Raw genomic sequence first — 22,432 nt, 5'->3', positions numbered from 1 at the left:
TACTGAAGTCTGAGGCAAATAGGTTATTTGAGAAGACTGCTTTGAGAGTAGCGGACTCATCCCTAACTCATATCCTTGGAGGTGAAGGCAAACTATGTTGTACACTACATTTATGGCATTTATGGTGTTTGGTGGTGATCACTGGTGATCAGTGAATCAGCTTCAGAGATTATCAGTCGTGCACACAGGGAAAGCTACTTTGTGTGTTGATGATCTAGGAGACAAAGGAGAATAAGGTCCAAGAGCAAAAGCCTCCAGGTTCAAATGGCAGGGTGCGTGATTACAAAGATTGATGCACAGAAAAATTGACTAAATTAATCCATTGATTTGGCGTGGACAATGGAAAAACACCAGGACAATACTGTCTACTAAGACCAACTATTATCAGACAGTAAGAAGAAAATACTATTGTTTACTCTTGTATTAAACCATCATATTTGGTTGTTATTTAAAATACATCCAAGCTGGCCAAACTGATTATCTATCACACACCAAAATCTTTATAGAGGTCAGGATCTGCCAAATACATTCCACATACCTCAGAGTCAGAAAGTGAACGCTAAGAAATTCTCTCACTGGGGTCTGAGCATGTGAAGGGTCCCTGGGCTTCCCACAGACACTGGCCACGCTAGTTTTCACCTGGCTCCATTCTTTACGTAGCTAGAAATAACCGTCAGTGTCCCTGTTTCCATTGTTGTCCCATCCCACCCGTGGCCAGCATCCCCTTCCTAGGACAACCATTGTACTGCTCACAAAGTACACTTGGCCATCCCTTGTATACATTCAAAGACTCTGAAGCAGGTTCACAAAGAAACAGCTGAATCACAGAGAAAAAAACAGCCTCATTAAAATCAAGTTCTACACCATAATTCCGCAGCTTAGAAAATTTTATTTAGCCTTATAACAGCTAATGGGACATGATTGTTAAGGATCAGAACTTTTTGAATTATTTCCAGTAAGAAACTTAATTGTGACCGAGTAAGAAACTTAATTGTGTCTACTCCCAAGAGAAAGCATTTTTCCCAAGATTAGTTTGGAGAAATTCAGTCATATTAACAAAATGTTTCATATCTGTGAACCCAGTTGAGACAACCTATTTATATTTCTAGAATGCCTTTTATAAAAGAAACAGCTCATGTTTTTGACCGCATAGGAAAAATTATTTATATGCAGGGCTTTCAAGCCTGCAAAACTGTATTAAGCAGTTGCCATTGAACTGAATGTTTAAGTGCTCATTATTTCTGAAGGTTGAGAAACATACTTGGGTGCTTAAAATATGCATTTAGGAGCAGCCCAAAATGATTATAAGAAGGCAGTAAGACAATGAGATGCTAAAGCTGAGGTATAAACAATATTGGTTGATCAAGTTTGGAGAGTCTGAAGAATTCAGAGGCATCTAAGAAATTTCTATCAATGAATGCAATAGATGAAACTTTGACAAATGCAGGTCAGCAAGGGAAAGATGTGTTGCATTTAACTTGACTATATAGATTCCACTAAGAAAGGGTGTTCTAATGAAATCTCTTCAATGGCACTCAGTATCTCAAAGATGATTAGGATTCCTCTATTCTTTAGAAAAACAAATCAGATACACCCAGTACTGTTTTTTTTCCTGTAGATGTTTGACATAATTTCTGTATAACCTTGAAATTTTAAAGCAGGCAGTTTCTTTTGAATATGAATCAGTTGCCCCTATACTTATAAAGGAAAGGCAGGAAGATGTGATTTGTAAGTAGCCCTTAAGAGTGATCAGGCTAGAATAAACTCCTGGGTAAACACCAGTACTTTCCAAACACCTGTCATTTGTGAAAGGTGTTTTCATAGTTGAGTGAAAACAAAAGACTCTGAATGGAAAATACTGAATGGAAAATACATAAGACCACAAAATGGCTGCAAAGTTTGTACCACTCCGAAACACGATCCAAATGCTTTCCAACTTCACGCGAACATGTTACATGCCTTGTATCAAGTCCTTCACCCAGCACAACCTGTGTCTAACTATGGACAGATGGCCGTGAAGCCCTATCTAAAAGATGACGACAAAAAAAAGCAAATTACTCCTTTCAAAAAAACTCATTTAACTAAAAATAAACGAAAATAATAAATGCTGCTTTTAATGTAAATTACTGATTCAAACCACCTGAACAATAAAAGAGCTGCAGTCCTCACTAAACATCAGCTTTTTGCCTGGTTCAGTAATTTGATCAGAATACAGAGACATGCTGATGTTCAATAAATATTTGATCAGCTTGAAAATAAGGTTGTTAATGAATTCCAAATATTATGCAATGTACTGCTGTCACATCATAGAAAGCAAATCTGCTAGACAGTAACTTTTAAAGCTCATAAAAGATAGGGAAAAGACAGGTTCCTCGGCTAAGCTCAAATCATTTAGTGTCCACAACTAAGCCAAAAGAATGATGGAGCCATATCCCGATAACGAAGTTTTGAATAACTCATTACTTGACAGTGAAGTCACCATGCTGCTTTAACTCCATGTAGTCAAGCAGATTTGTGTCAATTCTTCAATTCCTCCACTTTAAAAAGCAAAATAAATAAAAATTAAAATTAACTTGTGTTCTAAGACACAATAACTTCGGTGTGTTCCAGAAATTTTTCCTTTAGAGAGTTAAAAGACTAAGTAGAAATGATACTTTTTAATACATTAGTACTGGTTAGCCAGAATTAGCCGTTTTTATTGTGAAAATGTTATTGTACCACAATTTGTCTCTTATGAAAATGTGACTTGAAGCTATATGAAGTAGAAAGAAAATGGTTATAATCAAAATTACTTCGGAAATATTAAGCTTAACTGCCATAGCAGACTGAAAAGCAAAACATGCTAGTAATATGCACTCGTTCAAATAGTGTTAGATTATGTTTCGTACTAAGGATTTTAAGATTTGAATGCAAATCAGGTTTAGAAGGTTAACCTGTATGCAGAAATTAATCTGTTAATATTTTAATAGATATTTTTCAATTGCTTTTTCCAGAAGTATCTCTGAACTTCAAGTTAATGCAATATTTATATTGGACTTCTTTGGTAATTATCGGGCTAAATGTCTTCTACTCTTGCACTTTAATTTAGCTTTATACCTCTGGCTTCATTAAACATCTTGTTTCATAACTATACTAATAGCTTTTCTCAATATTCCATTAAGCAAGGAGAAAAATATGAGGAAATTTTCTTCATAACTAATGTCATTTACATATTAATCCTATTAATATTTGATAAATGAAGTTCAGTTCACAGCCAAAAATCCATGTTTATAGCAATCAGAACGTAGGAGCCACAAAATTACTCATTGCTCTTTTCCCTCCTGCACCTACCCCCAGCACATTACTGTAAGCAGCAGAAACCTCGGCCACTTCTGTTTGTATTCGTCCTTTCACTTAATATTATAATCTGGAACCAGAAACTCCCAACACTTGGTCTGAAGTTTCCAAAAAGGAAAAAGTAAATGCCTTCAAATTGTTGGCTAATATATATAGGATCCACAATGGACTAACTGGTGTCTGCCTTCGATTCTAAATTCTACTTTTGGCAAATTAAGGTAACTGTTGAAAAGCTACATACTCCTACCTTTGTGACAAAAGAAATGTCCTGACAACACAGCTATGGTCCCTGTGGTCAAAGGAACTGGTGATGGTCCATGGTTGCTACTTAAGATACCAGCTTTATATTGCTATTGATTATTTTGTTATTTTCTTATTTTTCACCAACTAGTATTTATAACCTCATTAAATATGTGCTGTGTAAGTCTTCAGGAAAAATTGACACAATAATAAAAACAATCAAGATACTTCAATTTGCCTTCTGTTGTTTTATTTCATTCTCTTTATTTCACTTTGTATCACTAACTTGAACTGAGGATGGCCTCAGTGTGTAACCACGCTGTAATCTGTCACCAGGATGCCAAAGTGACTACAGCATACTATTGTATTTACTTCTCCAGATGAAATTTTCTTCCAAACTAAGCTTCACAACTCACTAACAGCCTTAAGTAAAATCTAATATAATGGAAAAGATCAAGTCTACATAATTTTTCCTCAGCCATACATTGTTAAGTGGCAAATGGAGAAAGATGAGTATCTGAAGCTTTACACGTTTACATACCTAATTTAGGAGGAGGGACTCCCTGTCACTTGCACCTCCTCACTGAATATATGTAGTACTTAGGCACTTCCTTCACAAGTACTAGATCACATCCTGCTCTCTGTATTTTCAGATTCAGATACCCTTCTTCAAGTCATTATATTACTACATATCTGAAAGATTCAAACATTCCTTAAATAAGAACATTTGAGACCACTAATGCTGCTTTTTTCCTGATATTCTTTCAGACCTAATTAGGTATTAATATACCTAACAGAAATTCAGTGTTTGCAACCACAAGCCACAGTGTGGACTGTGAAAGGCAGGAGCAATTTTAGTTCAGTTTTATTTATTAGCTGATATGTATTATTTTCATTTGGCACTACTTGAAATTTAGAAAACGAAACAGAAAAACCTTTGGACAACTGTATTGCTAGATACCATGACAATGCTCAGCTGATGCTTTCTGTGTATACAAACAATAACCTTTTAAAAACTATTCTACAGTTGATAACACTTCAAATTTTAAATGTTAATATTCTCTTTCCATTGTATGTTTAACATGACTCTATCCAAATTCATCTCCGGAGGGCTGTTTAAGACATTACCTCTTAATTCACAGCTACAGATGTTGCTGACTAAGGATGAAGGGATGAGTCTGAAGTAAACTGTTGGGACAACCAAGATAATACAGAAGCACTCCTGGCCCCGCTCCTTTACTTTTTTTTTTTCTTTTAGTCTCCCAAAGCAATGCTTATTATTAATTTCTCCTCTCCCCCAGTGACACGACAAATCTTTGAAAGAGTCTTAGGGAGATCATCTTCCTTCTGAATCTCCCTTTCACCTTTTACTGTGAAAAAAAACCCCCTTAGTCGCATGAAGCCAGTGATGTTGAAGAAAACATTAATTTTCATTGCATAAAGTGCTAAGTGCAGTTGCTTCATTGTGTCACTTGTTTTATGAACCTTACTGTTTATGTCTCTTTACATGTTTAAAAGCTTCGTATGTATCAGCCTAAATCTCTCTCAAAGCCTAATGGCCCCAATCTCTCTTCACCTTCTGTCCTTTCATTTTTACTACCTCTGTCCCAACTTAAGCTTAAGTGTAGTCACTTGAATTTACATCAGAGAGAGAGGGAAGTCAGTCTCTCAGAGGACTTATTTCTTTGCAGATGGTTAGTTTGTGATCAAAGGCTCCTAGAAATCTCACAAAAGTTGGGTTGGATCAGCAGGAAGTACTCGGTGCTTGAAGTCTGAGAGCAGAAGCATCCCTGGTGTAACAAAAGAATCGCCATGAACTGAGCAGCAGTGCTCTTGGCTGACTCACTACGATAACCTGATTTGGAAGTTGGGTAATTTATCAGTATTAAAGACCATTTGCAGGAGCTACAACCTGTAAATTTAAGGCTTCATCATAACATTGGCTTTGTTGACATTTTTCTTAAGCTACAATGATAATCAGTGTACCAGGAATAATATTTCAGCAAATCACCTTAGAGCTCATGAAGATTAATGAAAACTACCAAGCCTAAGTAGAAAGATGCAAAAATATATTCCAAAATACTTCTTGAGGAATGCCAATCTTGAAAAAAACAAAGAAGCCTTACATCAAGAGGCAAACAGTGGGCTATAGCTTTAAGCTAATCTGAACATAAGGAGAAATATACAAGTACAAACTCGGAAATTGCAGCATGCTGGTCTCAGACATAGTCTAATTTCTCTTTTTAATTCCAGAGCTAAAAAACCCCTAGAGCTGAACAGATATGCATCAAAGATGACGCACAGAATAGCCAGCAGGATTTTTTCTACATGTTGCCAAACGTATGTTACACAAAATTGTCATTAAGGGCTAGCTTATTACATTTTACAGGGCTACAAATCTCCTTGAATTAAATATTTATGAGTCTTGCTTGGAATACTGAATCCTGCGGTATTTTATAAGAAACAACAGAAACTAGCCTTTTCAACTACGTATTCTAATATATAAATTATAAAATGATGAGTTTTAATCATATTAAATTCATCATTATCTATGTAGATTAAAATAGCAACCCTGTATTTTACATCCTTAGCTTCACAAGAAAACATTAATACGAGAGTAAATCCAACCAGTAGAACTCAGCATGTGCTTCGCAGTGCTTTTGTTTTGCCAGTAGCAAGCTGATGTGCTTGGAGATGAAAAGCAAAGTGGAAAAAAAAATGTACATTGAAAAAATCAATATGTATTTTCTCTTTCAAGTCTGCTACAAGACTAATACAATTTAAAACTGCATTTTCAGGAGAGTAATTTGGATAATGAGAAGGGAAAACTCCTCCTCTAAGGAGAAAAAAAGGCATGCTGAAGGAGAAAATGAAAGGGTCCTGCCCACTCTTTGTGCGAAATTAATCCTTGTAGTTCTGACTTAGGAACAAGCAAGTCAGTGGCCCTGGGTAAGAATAGGTTAAGTTGAATAGGGTAGCTATTTCCTGAGCACTGCAAGTAAAGGGAAAAGAAGTGTAGGTTGTATTTAAAAAAAGTCACTCAAAGAAGGCCAGTTACTGTAAAGATTAGTTGCTGTCCTTCTCATCAGGGAGTAACATTCTCCCATTAAAAGCAGTGGTTCTGATAGTGGTTGTTAATCTTGCCTTGAAACCAATTTGAAAACACAACAAAACAATAGTTTTGGCCACATCAGATTTTTTTACCCCTTCTACAGAGCATGGCCACAGAAATGGTGATCGGACATGCAACACAAGATCTCTGGTCTGAATACTGGGATTGAGCAACTGCCGTGAAGAACCTCTTCCAACTCCACTGCTGCTGGCAGGGAACTTTCATTGTTACTGGCACAAGGGTTTCAGACAGTTCCAAATCTCTGTCACTTTTTCTCCTTTCCCTTCTCTTAAATGTTCCCTCTCCTTCAATTATACCAACGTTAAACTGTTTATGTATGCTCTGAGCAGGCAAGCAGCCGAAGGTGCAGAGAATCAGGGGATGCAGTAAGTGACAATTACCATTCGCAAAAACAAATGTCAACAGGTTTAGCAGCTTTTAACATTGCTACAAGCAATGACGGGGAACAGAAAGAGTAGTTAAGCACAGCTTTTCCACAAACAAATGTAGAATGTATTTAAAAGACAGAATTGCATTTCTTAAGAAAGAGAACTGCTCCTCATGGGGCCAATTCACCGGCATTCATCAAGTGAACATTGAAACGTTTGATGTGCAGTCGCTGGACAATTCTGGGACAAGAAGGCAGACAAACCTGAGCCACTTCACAAGAAGCTTTTTTCATATCTGATATCCCTCTAAAAGGTGTTTCAACTTACTCAGTTTCCCATGCCTCCTTTTTGCTAATGTCATAAAAAGACAATAGTCCTTTCTTTATCCTCTAGAACATAAAGCTTAGTATCTCCGTCACAACTGAGAATGACGTAGGGAAAAAATATCATCACTGGTTCAAGCAAGAATCTGTGACAACGTTCGGAAGATATTTTACAAATCTCCTCCCACCTCCAAGATAAAGTGAGTTTATAATTCCAATGTAAATGTTACTAAAATGCAAAGAGATAATAATGAGCATGCTAGTATGAACTCTGAGCCAATAAACTAGATTTCTGTGAAGCACCATCCTATTTGTGAAAGAACTTTAATAGAATCCTTCAAAAATTTTCTTATAGCAGAGTCAGAGAGGGGAGGGGTACAGAGATGGCAGCAAAGTGAACAAGTCCACCTGTCGTCCATCCAGCAGGTACTCCAAAAAGGATTAGGGACTCACGTTGAGCTACACCTCTCTTGATGCCAAGAACAGTAAGTACCATGCTCGTTTTATGAGCTGTCTTGTAAAAACCTTTTCTGCTACTTACTACGTCCTCAACAGAAGCAGAACATGACTTTAATAAACCAAAAGCATTTAATAAGCTATTTGTTGAAATGAAATTATTCTAAAGCCTGGACAAAGAACATGAACCTTATAGTTAGCAGATGGGGAGTCAGTGGTACTGGTTTTGGCAGAAAGATCTAAAAGTTCAGTTCAAGTGGAAACCAAAGTGGATAAAATAAAGCTATAACAAGGATTGTGATGGAAGTTGAGGGAGGATATTAGGTGAAGTACCATTCCTCATTTACCAAAATACTAAAATAGGTGAACCAAAATTTTAGTTGCATTAAATAGACAATTCTTAGATTTTTAGGCTTCCGGGAATATTTCTCCCTCAGTTGCATACAGGTATTTGTGCTTTCAAAATGTGAAATTGGGAAAACCTCTTTAAAAAATGGGTTTCAAAAGGGCTATCAGCTCAAGCCCTGACAATTGTTTATAACTGTTGCAAAAAGACATATTACAGAATAATCTGCTCCAAGAAGGTATCACAAAGGATCAAAGTTTTAGACTCTCACTCGCAACAGGGGGAGGGAAGAAAGACCATTTAAAAAAAAACACTCGAGGACACTAAAAACTAATTAGAACGGAAGAGTGGTATAGAAAGGGAACAACAGTCAACTGTTCATCAGGAACAGAAGGCAAGCAATTTTGTCTTAGGGATGGCGTAAGAATACTGAATGGTGTTGAACTCACTGCATCCCTCCTCCCCAGCACCCTTTGTACAGGAGAGAATAGGACACACAGCGGTGTTCAACAACCAATATTGTTCCCTAACTCCTTTCAAGCACCTGGGGATCATACCCACCTGTATTTAAGTATGTGCAATCTTGCAGAAGAGAACTGTGACTATATGTGACCACAATCAGAAATTTTCAATGCAGGGGAAATGCAAAAGCTGCCTGTAGATTACCATGATATTGCCGTAACAGTTACTAAATAAACTCCCCTTTATGGATAGCTACCAAGTGTCTCACATCTCAAAAGCACTTCTTTCATCCTAAGAAAAAATGGCTTTTGTAATTTACCCCTAGGCCAATAGCTGATTCTTAAACAGTGAGCTACATCATGACTTGATTTAAAATTTTACTGCAGTCCAAAATTCCACTCCAGTATAAGGCAGATCTCACAGTATAAAGCCATTAGCTATACAGCTAAACACAATTTTTTCTAAAATCAGTAAAACTCTTCTTTACTTCTGTACTAGCTGTGGGGTTTTTTAATTAACCAAAATGTATACAAGCAGAGCAGTATATATCCAGTTAAAATCAAGCTGGGATATCTAATCTAGTAAAAAATATTAAAAACAACCCTTGCCTTCGGGACGCTGTAAGTTTTAATAACTTTTTTCTCTGTTTTTTTTCCTGTCCAGTCCAGTCACCATTAATATTATTAAGAAATTAATTAATATACATTTGCAGTGAAACACTGCAGAGTTTCAGAAGTAATGGAATGACACCCACCAAATTTGATAGAGGACAAAACCCTACTTCTTTTGAAGGCCTAGCAAAATATGCAAGCAAATGTCATGGAAACAGAAGCTCTCTCCATGGTAACATCATCGCTGGTATGGTAGCTAACCACTCTAATTTCTAACATGCTCGAAGACATGGTATTAGCTTAATTCCAGTTTTCATTTGGTATTTGTTCCATAACATTCCATATATCTAGCAGCTGTAAAGATTTATGAAAAACATTCATAGTTCACAAGCATGCAGTATCAAAGCCAAAGCTGAACATAAGTATAAGGGCAAACTGATTAACTGTGATAAAGCAAGTCTGAATAACACTGTCTTTCGGAAAAAAAAAACAAGAGACTGATGGCACCATAAAGAATAATTATATTACAGCTGGTTCCCATTACACTATCTGACTCGGTGCGACAACTGTCAGATGTGTGGCAGTGTCTCGCACAAAACACACAGAAGGAACTATAGAATAAAAAGGCACAATTCATAATTGCAGCTAAGCAATCCGTGTTACCTGCCTTTATAAAGAATTTTAAATTTTTTATCAACCAACCCAACAACCAAAAGTCTCAAAACCAGCTGAAGACTCTTACTAGCATTGTAGCTGCTCTCCACAGAGACGGACCAGCTTAGTGCGTAGCAATCGGAGCCATGGGAATGATTTTCAATGAACAATTTATTTGACAAATTAGATCCTTTTTGTGAACTAACTGTATGCAGCTCATGACTCTGAGAAAAACTACTATCCAAATTTATTCTACGATGATGCTTGAGAGTCTATTTTCTGATCTGATCATCAATGCTAAGTTTCATTTATCGGACTGTTACTGGATACAAGGCACACGGTGCTATGTGCCCATTCGATCCAGAAACTGAAAAGGGTCAGCAGTGCAAACGAGTGAAAAAATACATTTCCCATAATATTTCTGCAAGTAAAATACCAGGTCTTGCATAAACATGTACAGCAAGCATAGAAAATGGGGCTTATCCTGCAGAAGTCTTTTAAAATGTGAACAAATATTCACAAAAATAGTCTACCTGGTTGTTCTGGTTCATATGTAAATTATAAGAAGCACACTGATGTTCTTTTCTGGTTCAAATATTTTAATGAAATGTAAAGTTTAAACCAAATCCTCTAATAATGATGAAAGCATCATGACTATTACTTAAGCCCTCTGAAAATGCAAAAAACCTATACCAATATCCCCCATCTGAAAAATTAGATACAAAGTCTTCAGTTTTGTTTGTATACGTAATGGGAAATGTATATTTTCTGCAGTCTTAGTACATGGAAAAAGTACTGTACTCTATATTTTAGAGAGTGTGGTTGATTGTCCTCTCAAAAAATCAAACACACTCTCCCAAAACCATGTTAGTGTGCTGGAAAAAAAGTCTTGAAGGTTTCAAAAATACAATATAACTGATATAGTCCACTACATACATGTTTATTTGTTTAACAGAAAAATCTGTATTACCTAAAACTAATACTTTTTTAAAATTATTTTTTAATTTTTTTAATATTCTGTAAATAACACACAAAAAAATAACACTTGTGCCTACTGTTCTTTCATATTTGGCTTTGGAACCAGATGTATTAGTTAAAAAAAAAAAAAAAACCCAAAAGCCAAACAAATCTGAATTTGCTTTGCTTGACTTGAGCTGATGCTAAGACTGTTGCAAAGGAATATACTGCCTAAAAACTAGCAAAAACTGACCTCTGCCATTCTTTTCTCCAACTAAACTTTCATTTTTTCTTCACCTTTGCTCACCACAGTATGCATCAGACATCTTGTAGAACAGATTTAGATAGAAACTTTACATTTTATACATCAAGACAAAAAGAACAACCTGGAAACTCTTGTTCTGTTAACCACATCGCAAACTTCTTTCCCCCTGTTCTGAGCTCATCCTATGAGCACTGGATCCTGGGATCAACTTATATTTGCTAAACAGTGGAGTGTTTCCAGAACTACCTAGAATGGTCTTTCATTCTTCTGTTGTTTGTTTTCCTCATTACCAGCAGAACAAGCCATATTTTCCCTTAACAATGGCAACATTAATTCACAATCTGACAGGTCCCTAGGACAAACATTTTAATTGCTCTCATAAGTTAAAAGTTCTCTCTAGAGAATCCCGTGTTGCATAAACTATATGTTTTGTTTCAGTGGTTGGATGAATATACAGATACAAGATCTTCCTGGGATTTCCAGTGATCACTGTTTGGAAACAAGCAACCTACTGTTTGTCAGTTCAAACTTGTCAAAACTTTCAGATAGCATTTAACAAGTGTACTGATTGTTTCTTTAATGAACAATTCAAAGTGCACAGAATATCTGCATTTTGGAAATCTGGGATATTTCCAGCTAAGACTTCTATTCATTTTCCCCTTTCGGAACGAACCAGCAGGTATGTTGCAGTTGTACATTCCTCTGTCTCAGTGGAAAGCTTCTAGAGTAACGTGGAGAAGAAGAGAATTTCATTTCAGAAACACAACTAGCAGCATTAAGAAAAAATCAGCTTTTGCTTTAGGAATATCCACAGCAATTATGTAAGTAGTTTTCATCGTTTTTTTATCTCTGACTTCTACGGTTATGGCATGAAGTCCGGCACCGCCCTCCTAACTCTGCACTTAGAAGAGTATAACCTGTATGATACAATCACATCTAAATTATTCAGCATGCATGTCAGTGGAAGACAATGGAATTTTCTTAAAAGCAATTTATAGCTTTCATATCAAGCTCAAGACTTCCATTTTTAATCATATGTTAATGGACTTGGTTCACCATTTTGGGAATGTCAAAGACTAGGAGAGCTGATGAATGGAACAGGGAGTACAATTACAACTGAAACAAAAGTTACTGGCAGCCAAAATGAGATCGAATTATCACATCTGTGTTCTGTTGTACCTCCTCGATACAGAATATTATTCCTCAGGCACCTCTGAGCCTTGCAGAGCATACTGTGTTCTGCACAGTACAGTGCATATGATTACTTTAAATGTGTTGTCACCAAATATACACAGTTACCTTCAAAGATTTACCTGATAATACCTGCTAGCAACTAAAAGACATATTTTGATAAGAACAAAAATTCAGTTACCCAATTGTGATATTGATCCTCCATTTTCAAATTTACTATTTATAAGAACAGTGACCCAGTAAACATTTCAAACTATGAATAACACAGTAATGTAAAATAAACCATTCTACTTTTTAAAGAAAGTGGTTTTACATTAACCGTTTTGGCTATCCAGATACCACAATGCAAGCGTTGATACTCCTCTGAAAACAACCCTGTTTTCCCAAACCTTAAGTATATATGTCATCTTCCTGAAATGCTGGGTTACTGCTTACACTGAAACAGCAGGATGAATATCTAGCTAAATATTCTGCCTTATCCTGATACAAACCACTATTTTTGCTTTACTGCTGTGCCCCTGACTAAGAAAAAATAGGAACATTTCATGAAGGATCTTCATCGAAACTTAAGAGGTCTGTTGGCTGTCTTGTTCTGGCACGCACAGGAGAAAGTACTGGGAGAAAACATTTGCAACAAGGTAGTTCTTCAAGACATTTTCCTAAATCTTTTCAGTTTGATAGAAAGAGTATAGATGAATCATACATGAGGCATTCTGTTGATAACTATTCTGGGATCCGAAGAAAAGAGTGTTAATAAAATACTTTCCACAATATCTTCCAGTTTCCAAGTCACTCCTGATCTACCAACTCCTCAGTCCTGGAAAGACTGTTGTAAAGTTCAGGATGAGTAGGAACACTGCCATGGAGACAACTGACCACTTCATTAATGGCAGCCTATGTTAAAGATCAAGAGCTTAATCAACTACTCGCGTGATTTGGTAAAGAGTTCTCACTGATTCGAAGCAGAACCTCTCTAAGACTTCCTTATCCAGCCATAGAGAGATTTGGTTTTCAAAGCTGATCCACCACGCATATAAATTAACCTAATTTGTGGAATACAGGCTTACTTTCTTAAAAGCAGGTACGCTTTGCAGAAGCTGAACAATTGCTTTGGTATTCTCACCTGAATATCACATTTACAATATATATTCCTAACATTTATTTCTTTTAGCTAGAAAGTACGTGCAATCTGCAATAGCTGGAAGCACAGTAGCAAGTGCGCTCAACAAGCTCCTTGGCATTTAGCTTTGAGACAAAGCAGCTATGCAAAAATCATATTTGAAAGCCTTTATGAATGATGATTCTGTCTATCCCAATACAAAATACATCTTTATCTTCCCAACATTTAGAACACTAGCATCCAGAAAAAGCATTTTTTTCTTCTCCTAAACAACACATACACAGACACCACCATATTAATGTCAAGTGATGATCCTGAGGATGACTAGTACACATAACGTAAAACGTAAGAAACATCTTTCCTGCCTAATGCCATTGGCAGGCAGGATGATTAAACTGCGTAACAGAAGTTCAAGAACCTATTTAGATAGCTCCCATAAATGCAATTCATTGCCTGAGAAATCAGAGAACGTCAGATGGTATAGGTCATAAGCAAACAAATGAGATAACATACCAATTAGAACTAACACTTTCCTTAGGTAATCAGACTCAAGGCACTGACATCTATTCAGGCAGACATAAAAAGGAAGTCAGGTTAAACAATTTTGGCAAATAGCGTATACATTTGCATGTGTAAATGTACTAGAGGACCAGCAGCAGAAAGTTAAACAAGGAAAGCTTTTGCTACACCATTACCTTACTATATTCAGAGTTAAAAATGAGCATAACTTCCCCCCTGCCCTTTTTGGCCATCTTTTGTCAAGTGTGGACGCTAGAAGTTTGTACCTGTAAGAAATGTCAAATTTCCTGAGGTGTCAATTATCTCAGGTTCTTGGAAAGTAAGTGGAAATCATAAAAATCTACTATGTTCAAAAATCAGGGCACTTTTATCTAGGAGTCTAACAATTTAATTAAATGAGCTCTAATTAATTTAATTAGACCTTACTTATTGGTATTTAAGTTAGCATTTCTTTTGTTATTTTTTCTTAATTTTCTAGTGTTGTGATTTGTTTTCTACCTTTTTTGGAAAATCAGCTCAAGATAGCAAAGACAAACTTGAATTGGTATAAAAATTTTACTTGTATAGTCACAGAAAAACTCTCAAGGAAATACTGCACATTGCTATTAAATTTGAGTATGTTCATAAAGCATTATGATAGAATGGTATATTTGAGATATGACTAGATACTTAAGAGATGAACTGCAAGGAACATTGCCATGGAAATTAACAACTATTCATAGGCAGAAAAGAGTTGTAAAGCTCCGTGGCATTTCAGGAGATTGACAGCAAGTTCTCTGCTAAAGGAAAACCTACAACAGCACAAAAAGTGCGCGCTGACATGACAACAGCATCCCCTGACTAGTAACAGATTCAGCCATGAACATTCCTCTTGCAGAGGAAATCACATTTAGCAATGAGAGATTCTAAAGATACATGAAAGGTTTTAGTAGTGTGGGTCAACACAAAGACTGATGAAAATTATTCTCTCCAGATTCTCCTCTCTTCTGCTGCAAACTCCAGAGAAAAAAAATCAGGCAATCTTAGGATCTACGCTGGGGAATCGAGGTGCTGATCTCTCCTCCCTCGTATCTAGTGATAGGATGCATGGGAATGGTTCAAAGCTGCACCAGGGGAAGTTTAGACTAGACATTAGGAAGCATTTCTTTACCAAGAGGGTGGTCAAACACTGGAACAGCCTTCCTAGTGAGGTGGTCGATGACCCAAGCCTGTCAGTGTTTAAGGGGCATTTGGACAATGCCCTTAAAAACATGCTTTAACTTTTGGTCAGCCCTGAAGTGGTCAGGCAGTTGGACTAGATGATTGCTGTAGGTCCCTTCCAACTGAAATAGTCTATTCTATTCCATTGCCTCCAAATCTTATATGAATCACCAGAAAATTAGAAAGCTAAATCCAGAAACTTGTATATTTGTTAGAAGCAAAAATTTATGTTATCCTATGATTCTTCCCAAGCCTTTATATATCAGCTTTGGTACTGAGACTATATCTGAGCCTATATGAAGCCATTACTTCTATTGCAGTAGAAATATTTAACAATAACTGATGCCCCATCACTGGTAAACATGATGTCTGAGCTTCAGCAATATGCCAGCAACTGACTTGGCGTATGTTTAAAAATTCACAGAGGATTCAACAAAACGTATACTGCGGAAGAAAAGGCTTACCAATTATATAGGATTTTTTTAGGAGAAACTGGCACTGCTTAATGAAACAAAACATGGCCTTTTGGAGATATTTTATTTGGTGGTATTTTTTGGAGATATTTCATTCAGTGTTAACTTCAGTGATTTTGGATGAACTTTTACAATGACAGAAAATAACACAGCCTATTATACAATGGGAATAGCACAAATAATTAACAGGCAACCAAGCATTTCAGATCACCACTAAGTCTGCCAAGGGAGGGGAAGGAAGGTATATTAAAAACTCATGCAATGTTAGTCAGTATGAAAAACCTGTTCATTATTCTCCTCTCATTTTAAAGACTAAGCTTTTTGTTAGTATTCAGTATGGAGAGTTATGTGTTAAATAATTCAGCCATTCTTTAAAATAACATTTGCCTTAGAAGAACAGAGCTCAGCAGCTGCCCTTCTTCCTTCCCTGGAAAAATCCCAAACCCACACAACTGGACTTTATTCCTCATCCAAAATAAGAGCACAGAGAAGTACCAAACAGAAATCAGCCTGAGCCAACGCAAAAACATCACAGAGCTCAGGAGGCAAAAAGATGGAACAGAAGAGAATAAATTCTGATACAAGCTTTCCACAGATGCTCAAAAACTGTCCTTAGGCCTTCCTAACTGATGGCCAGCAAGCCTTCTTTTAGGTGGCTAAAGTAAGAAAATAATTCCTACATCCTTTTCCCAAGCAAGGGAAAATAATAGTTCTAGCCAGCAAGAAAGTCGGTTATTAAGAGATTGCTAGCATAAAAATTAGACAGTCTGAGATATCTAGCAAAGGTATGATTTACAAGGCAGATAACAAAAGTAGTTTCACTGATGAGTGGGCATAGGTCAGAGAGCCGATTCTGCCATCAGAAGATCAGAGGCCATTTTTGAGATTTCCATTAAAAACACACAGGTTGGCAAACTGCAAGTGTTCTAAAACAAATGTAAGAAGTTGTTCGCTGTTTTGAAGTAACCTTTTAGAAAAAAGGATTGGAAGCTTCCAATCTTTAAACAAGCATTCAGAATCTATGAATAAGGTGTTTGGCTTTTACCTGCAAACTAATTCACTCATTGTCTGGGGCATGATCACAGGGCAACATACCTGTCCATGAAGTTTCCTGCTGGCCTGTTTCACTCCTCCTAATTAGCACTTAGCTTCGGTCCCTGCTCTGCCAACCTGTTACATGTAGAGGGATCAGAAAGCTGATCAGATGGAATGGAGCTGACTTAGCCGTATGGGAGTTATATCGGTAGCATCTTAAATGGATAGAAAATGATGCAGGGAAAAGAAGCGTTAGGGAGAAGCGACATAAAAGGGAAATCAAAAGGAATGTGGGAAACGGGCTATTGGATAAAGAGGATGCATGGAAAGGAAAAGAGGAAAGGAAAAGAGTACAAAGGGAAGAAGAGAAACAATAGTAAGAAAACATTGTCTTATATTTGTCTCTCACCATGGAGTTGTTAAGAGAATGGCAGGTTAATGCAGGGGGTGCGCAGGGGGGCACTATGAAGCACACATCACATCAAATCACCTACAAGCATTCCTAAATTATAAACAAGGCAAAAACCTCCATCACTTCCACTAAACATGCTCTTCTCACGATCTGTGAAAGCTTTCAGTCTCTGGAAAGGGAGGAAGGGGGAAGAAGAAGGGAGACCCCAGTCATTGCCTTTCAGTTGTCGTTGTGAAGTTAAAGCACTTGTATACCCTGGGCAACAAGCAATATAAGTAACTCAAGTAACTGGTGAATTAGTTAGGAATAATAATGCTCAGTTAGCATGACCTTGCAAAATAAACTAACCTGCACAGGCAGAAAACAATCTCCTTACTCAACATTGTTTCTACCATCACCAGCCACAGTGCAAAACAATTTCTGCTTCAGTACAAGTACCTTGCTATTCATAATATGAGTTTAGATAAGACTAACAGAAGAAAATAAACCCTATTATATCTAACTGAAACCCTAGATTTGGTATTAAAACTTTTTCACAAATCCCTTTTTATTAAAGCATGCCGATTTCTCAAAACTGAACTAATTCACAGGCACTTGATGCCAAATCTTTTCAAACCCAAGAGAAAAGTGAGAAAACCCAGAGCTCTTAGAAGCTAAAAGCATAATTACTATTCACAAATCATTTTGGGTATTTTGATTTCTATTATAAGTCAGAATTAAACCAAACTTCAAAACAACAAAATATTCTTTCTCCATCTGTGTCGACTTGCAGTACCAGTGTTGCCTATAGCTAGCAGGGAATATATCCATATACTCAGGCCTAGATGCCTGTGTCTAAGACCAGAGATCAAGAGGAGCATCTCTGAGTAAATGGAAAAAATACCACAGGAAAGACTTTCAAGCAGACTGAACTAATAAGCTCAACATTCTCTATATAAAATAGTTAACTTCTTCATTCTGCTTTAACTATTGAAAGTATGGAAAGTGTGGGTATTTTTCCCCCAAACTTTTCCTGTCTGTAAATGGTCACATTCCATTCATCCTCCTCTGCTGCAACTTTATCCTTCTTTGTGATTTCGCTCCAATTCCTGTCAACTTGTTTTTCTTCTCCTCAAAACGCACATGAGATTTCAGGAGCTCCCAAAAGATGTTCTTAAATTTCCCTGATCTAAAACTCAGCATCATTTCTGTCTCTCTCTTTTTCTGCAAGATCAAATATGTCAATAAAAATGCTTAAGAGTTGTTTTCTTCTGGATACGCCTTGATCTCTTCACTTGAGACAAACTGGTTTTATAAAGGTCTTTAAGTCTCACGATGACCAAAATTCAGGCCTCTACCCTTATCAACAATAGGTATCTTTCTCTGTGAAAAGATGTAATACATCACACATTTAACTGCAACTATAAAACAAAAATTATTTCAGTTAGTATTCTCAAGGGATCATTTATGCATTGTTATACTCTGTTGCCCTTGTATTGTTGCCTATTAATTTATGCCCTCTATACCACATAAAATAAAAAAGCAGTATATCAGCTATCTATATCAGCTTCACCCTTTTCCGTTAATGAGCTTGAGTACTTATTTCCCAATTAACAAGTCTACAACAATTTCTTTTGCTCTAAATATATTATTTATATTTTCTCAACTACAAAAGCCATTGAGAAAACTGCACATTGCTTAATCTAGGAAAATCAGTTTAATAACAGATGCAACAAACTTACATTCCATAAATCCTGAAATAATACTGAAATTTGAACATTAAATTAGACTTATATAAGTTATATAGAATCATTAAGGTTGGAAAAGACCTCTAAGATCATCGAGTCCAACTGCCAATCCAACACCACCATGCCCACTAAACCATGACCCTAAGCGCCTCATTTACACATCTTTTAAATACCTCCAGGGATGGGGACTCAACCACTTCCCTGGGCAGCCTGGTCCAATGTTTAACCACTCTTTCAGTAAAGACATTTTTCCTCATGTCCAATCTAAACCTCCCCTGGCACAACTTGAGGCCATTTCCTCTCGTCCTATCACTAGTTACTTGTTAGACTAAACAAATATATCCCATATTTTAAAGATGAAAAACCTTTATAAGCATTTATGCAAGAAAATGAGTTTTTTGTTGGGTTATAAATTTCTAAGTATGCTAAATCAGAAAATACAAGTTCTAGAAACACAAAACATATCCGATATTAATTTCCTGTAACAACAGCAAAGAGACACATTCTTCAGTAATTTCATTTCAAGTAGAAAAGGTAATTTCAAATTTAGCTGTACTAACTCTGCGTAGCTTAACCTCTAATATTCAGGAAAGTAGTTCTGAGAAGCCTTTACAATTGCTTTAGATTTTAACAATATTCGAAGGCCTCATCAGGACTTCTTATGAAAGTATGAATTTTCTTTACCCTAGTAGTTTTGCTCTGAATTAGAGTTATAGATTTAAGGAAAAAAAGAAAAAAAAAAAGGGTATGTGGTCTAATTGCTCAGTTATTTTGTGGTTAGCTGATGTAGAACTTGCAACAGAGAACAAAGATTAATCTTATTTCCAGATGGGAGTGTCATCACCCTTGCTAAGATCTACAATATAGGAAGCAGACCAGAAAAAAATGTTTTATCTGGAAAACTAAATACAAATGTTTTCTGTGAGTAACTGTAAGGGTAGAAATATCCATCAAATTTGAAATAATCAAAAACAATTCCCTGTGTTACAAACTAAGAAAAAAGTCAGCATGGATGATGTTACAATCACTATCTATGCCAATATACAATACACATTGCAGTGTATCCATCGTATCAGAGTCAACAGGAGCAGTAGTAGGATGGACGAGGCCATGCTACTGACTTCCCTTAAAGCCACCCTTCCTGCTTGAGAACCATTTATATTATTTTTTCTGGTTGTATGCAGTTATTCCGGTGACTTCTCCCCACCCCAGTCATACACCGTTATACTGCCAGACATGGCTCAAGAATATATCATGCTTTAATTGCACTAAAACAACACAAGTCACAAATTTTACTAAAATTTTAATGTGTGAACATCCTTGAGAAAGAAAAATAATCCCAGAGCTCAAATCAGTGGCTGAAAGATTCACAGAACTCATGCAGTCAGAAAAAATCCTTCCTTATTTAGCAGCACATCATAGTACACACACCAAAAAAAATATGAGCTGATTCCTGAAAACTACCACCATGGATTAATCTGAAGTCACACATACTACAAATTAGGTTGCAACTAGCTGAATTTAAGTAGTCTGAGGAACTGGAAAAATCAGAACCAACACTGCAAAGTAATCCTGACCGAAACAAAGATTAGGTAGTAGATGGGATGAGTGGGGAAGGAGGGTGAGAATTTCATTTGAGAGTGAAGGGAGAAAAATCCTTTTTTACACTACTTACTCCTGTAGGCTGAAATATCAGTCCATCCACTTCATGGCTAACTTCTCTAGCAAAGCTTCCTTCCAGGAGCTGTAGAACAAAAGGAAAATAAATCTTTTTTCCATAGAGAAATATCTCACTTAGAAGACTGCACATCAAAGCAGATTATACGCTACTACTGCAATCATTTGCTAGTAAACGGCTTATTTATGGTTTAATGTTAGAGCTTGGGAAATGTCAACATAGAAAGCTTCAACAAATTAGCAGTTTTTACAAAGGACGCTGAAGGCTCAAACAAGTTTGAGGGAGGTGAACGCTTACAGTATTATACAAGGAAAAAGCCTTTGTTCAAAAAGAAATATTGAGAAACAAAGATGATGCTATACACTAAAAGATGAAGAAAAATCAGTTCTGATATAGGACACCACAGTCATTTGTGGACAAATTAAAAAACACATTTGCCACTTTAACATGCAAGTAGCACTTACTTTAGATTGAAAATATGTACTGAAAAATATTTCAGGGCATCATTCAGAATTCATGTTTCGCAGACTCCCTAACTAGGGCGTAACCCAGTAACATAGCTACACTACTGTAAAACAACTGTCTGAATTAATTTGGATCTTGAATATTCTGTTTTACATTTTCCAAAGGTTGTGAATTCCATATGGAGGTGAATACATCCATCAAGATGGTATTTATTGGAGAAAAACCGTCTAACTAAACAAACTAATGAAACCAGCTAGTCGACAGTTACGAGAATTGACAATACACTTCCATGTTAAATTATGACTTGCCTAAGGAAAAGCAAATAACCAGTGAGAACTACTATTTGTCAAGTAACAGCAAAAATTAGAATTACCAAAATGCCTCTTTATTAATTTCAATTTATGTTTTACTGTAGAGATGAAGAATCTATCCTGAAGTTGTAGGTGCTTTTAGTACCATTTGAAAAATTTTGATGTATAAGTAACCACATGGTCATAAAACCTAGCAAATACAGAACTCAGTACATCAGTCAGTTTTAAAAGCAACATTTTGGCCTAGACTGTTAATTTTGTATCATTTCCTTTGTATAGTCCAACTTAACTCAATGACCCACTGACTAAATTATTCAAATCAAGTATCAAACTCTGCCCTCAGTAAACGGCAAAAGTATGAAAGGAGTTGGGACTTAACATTTGTACCTTCCTATGGGCTGTACAACCCAAAGCAATGCACTTAAAATGGATTAAAAGCCTGGTGGCCAAATATTTTAAACAATAATAATATAACATTATATTTCATTTAAACTTGTAGATGTCTGCACAGAATAACTGATCATTTTGCTATAAAAAACCCTAGCTTTTTTCCTTATCCGCAGTCATTAGCATATCTGTGCTTAAAACTGCATCTACAAACACAGCTTTCACTATTCAACTTCTAGATACAATTTAATTGAAAAACACACTCTATGAGAGTACTCTCAAGTGGTAAAATACTTTAAGAATATTTGATTCTGAGTAAGCAATCATCCAGCGACACACTATTTTTCAGTACAGAAAGCCCAGACTTGGAATGTGAAGTTGTAGCTTGCATTTACCTGTTACGATTTTGAAATTTACAACTGAGGCTCACGATCCTTTACCAGATGTCTATACCAAATAGGAAAAAAAAATAATCCACAATTCTTTCAGAAGTTCATTGTTAATCTTTGCTTCAGCAGAAAAATGAGTACAGTGGCAAATATTTAACCAAATGTTAAAAAGTTTAAAAAAAAATGTTAAAAATTTCTACACAAGCTAAACCTCCTGTGGACCCCTTGCAAGGTTCCTGCACAGTTCCAAAACCGACAGGCCAGTGAGAAATCCATAATAAGGATACACTTGATATTTGTATCAACACATGGAAAAGATTTCATTAAATTCAAGTACCAAAAAAACTTTCTCCAAATACAAAAACCTACACCTT

At 36.3% G+C, this 22,432-nt stretch overlaps 1 protein-coding gene across 1 annotated transcript in view; it reads right to left on the bottom strand.

Moving 5' to 3' along the window:
• RNGTT (RNA guanylyltransferase and 5'-phosphatase) overlaps positions 1-22,432 on the bottom strand; it is a 186,610-nt gene that overhangs the window by 75,512 nt on the left and 88,666 nt on the right. Inside the window, exon 11 of the mRNA XM_019472759.1 lies at positions 20,504-20,572. Within this exon, the coding sequence (XP_019328304.1) occupies positions 20,504-20,572 (69 nt within the window). The remainder of the gene's footprint in view (positions 1-20,503; positions 20,573-22,432) is intronic.

This window comes from Aptenodytes forsteri, unplaced genomic scaffold (assembly GCF_000699145.1).
Source record: "Aptenodytes forsteri isolate BGI_AS27 unplaced genomic scaffold, ASM69914v1 Scaffold20, whole genome shotgun sequence".
Taxonomy (NCBI): Eukaryota; Metazoa; Chordata; class Aves; order Sphenisciformes; family Spheniscidae; genus Aptenodytes; species Aptenodytes forsteri.
This window is presented reverse-complemented; position numbering and strand designations above follow the sequence as displayed.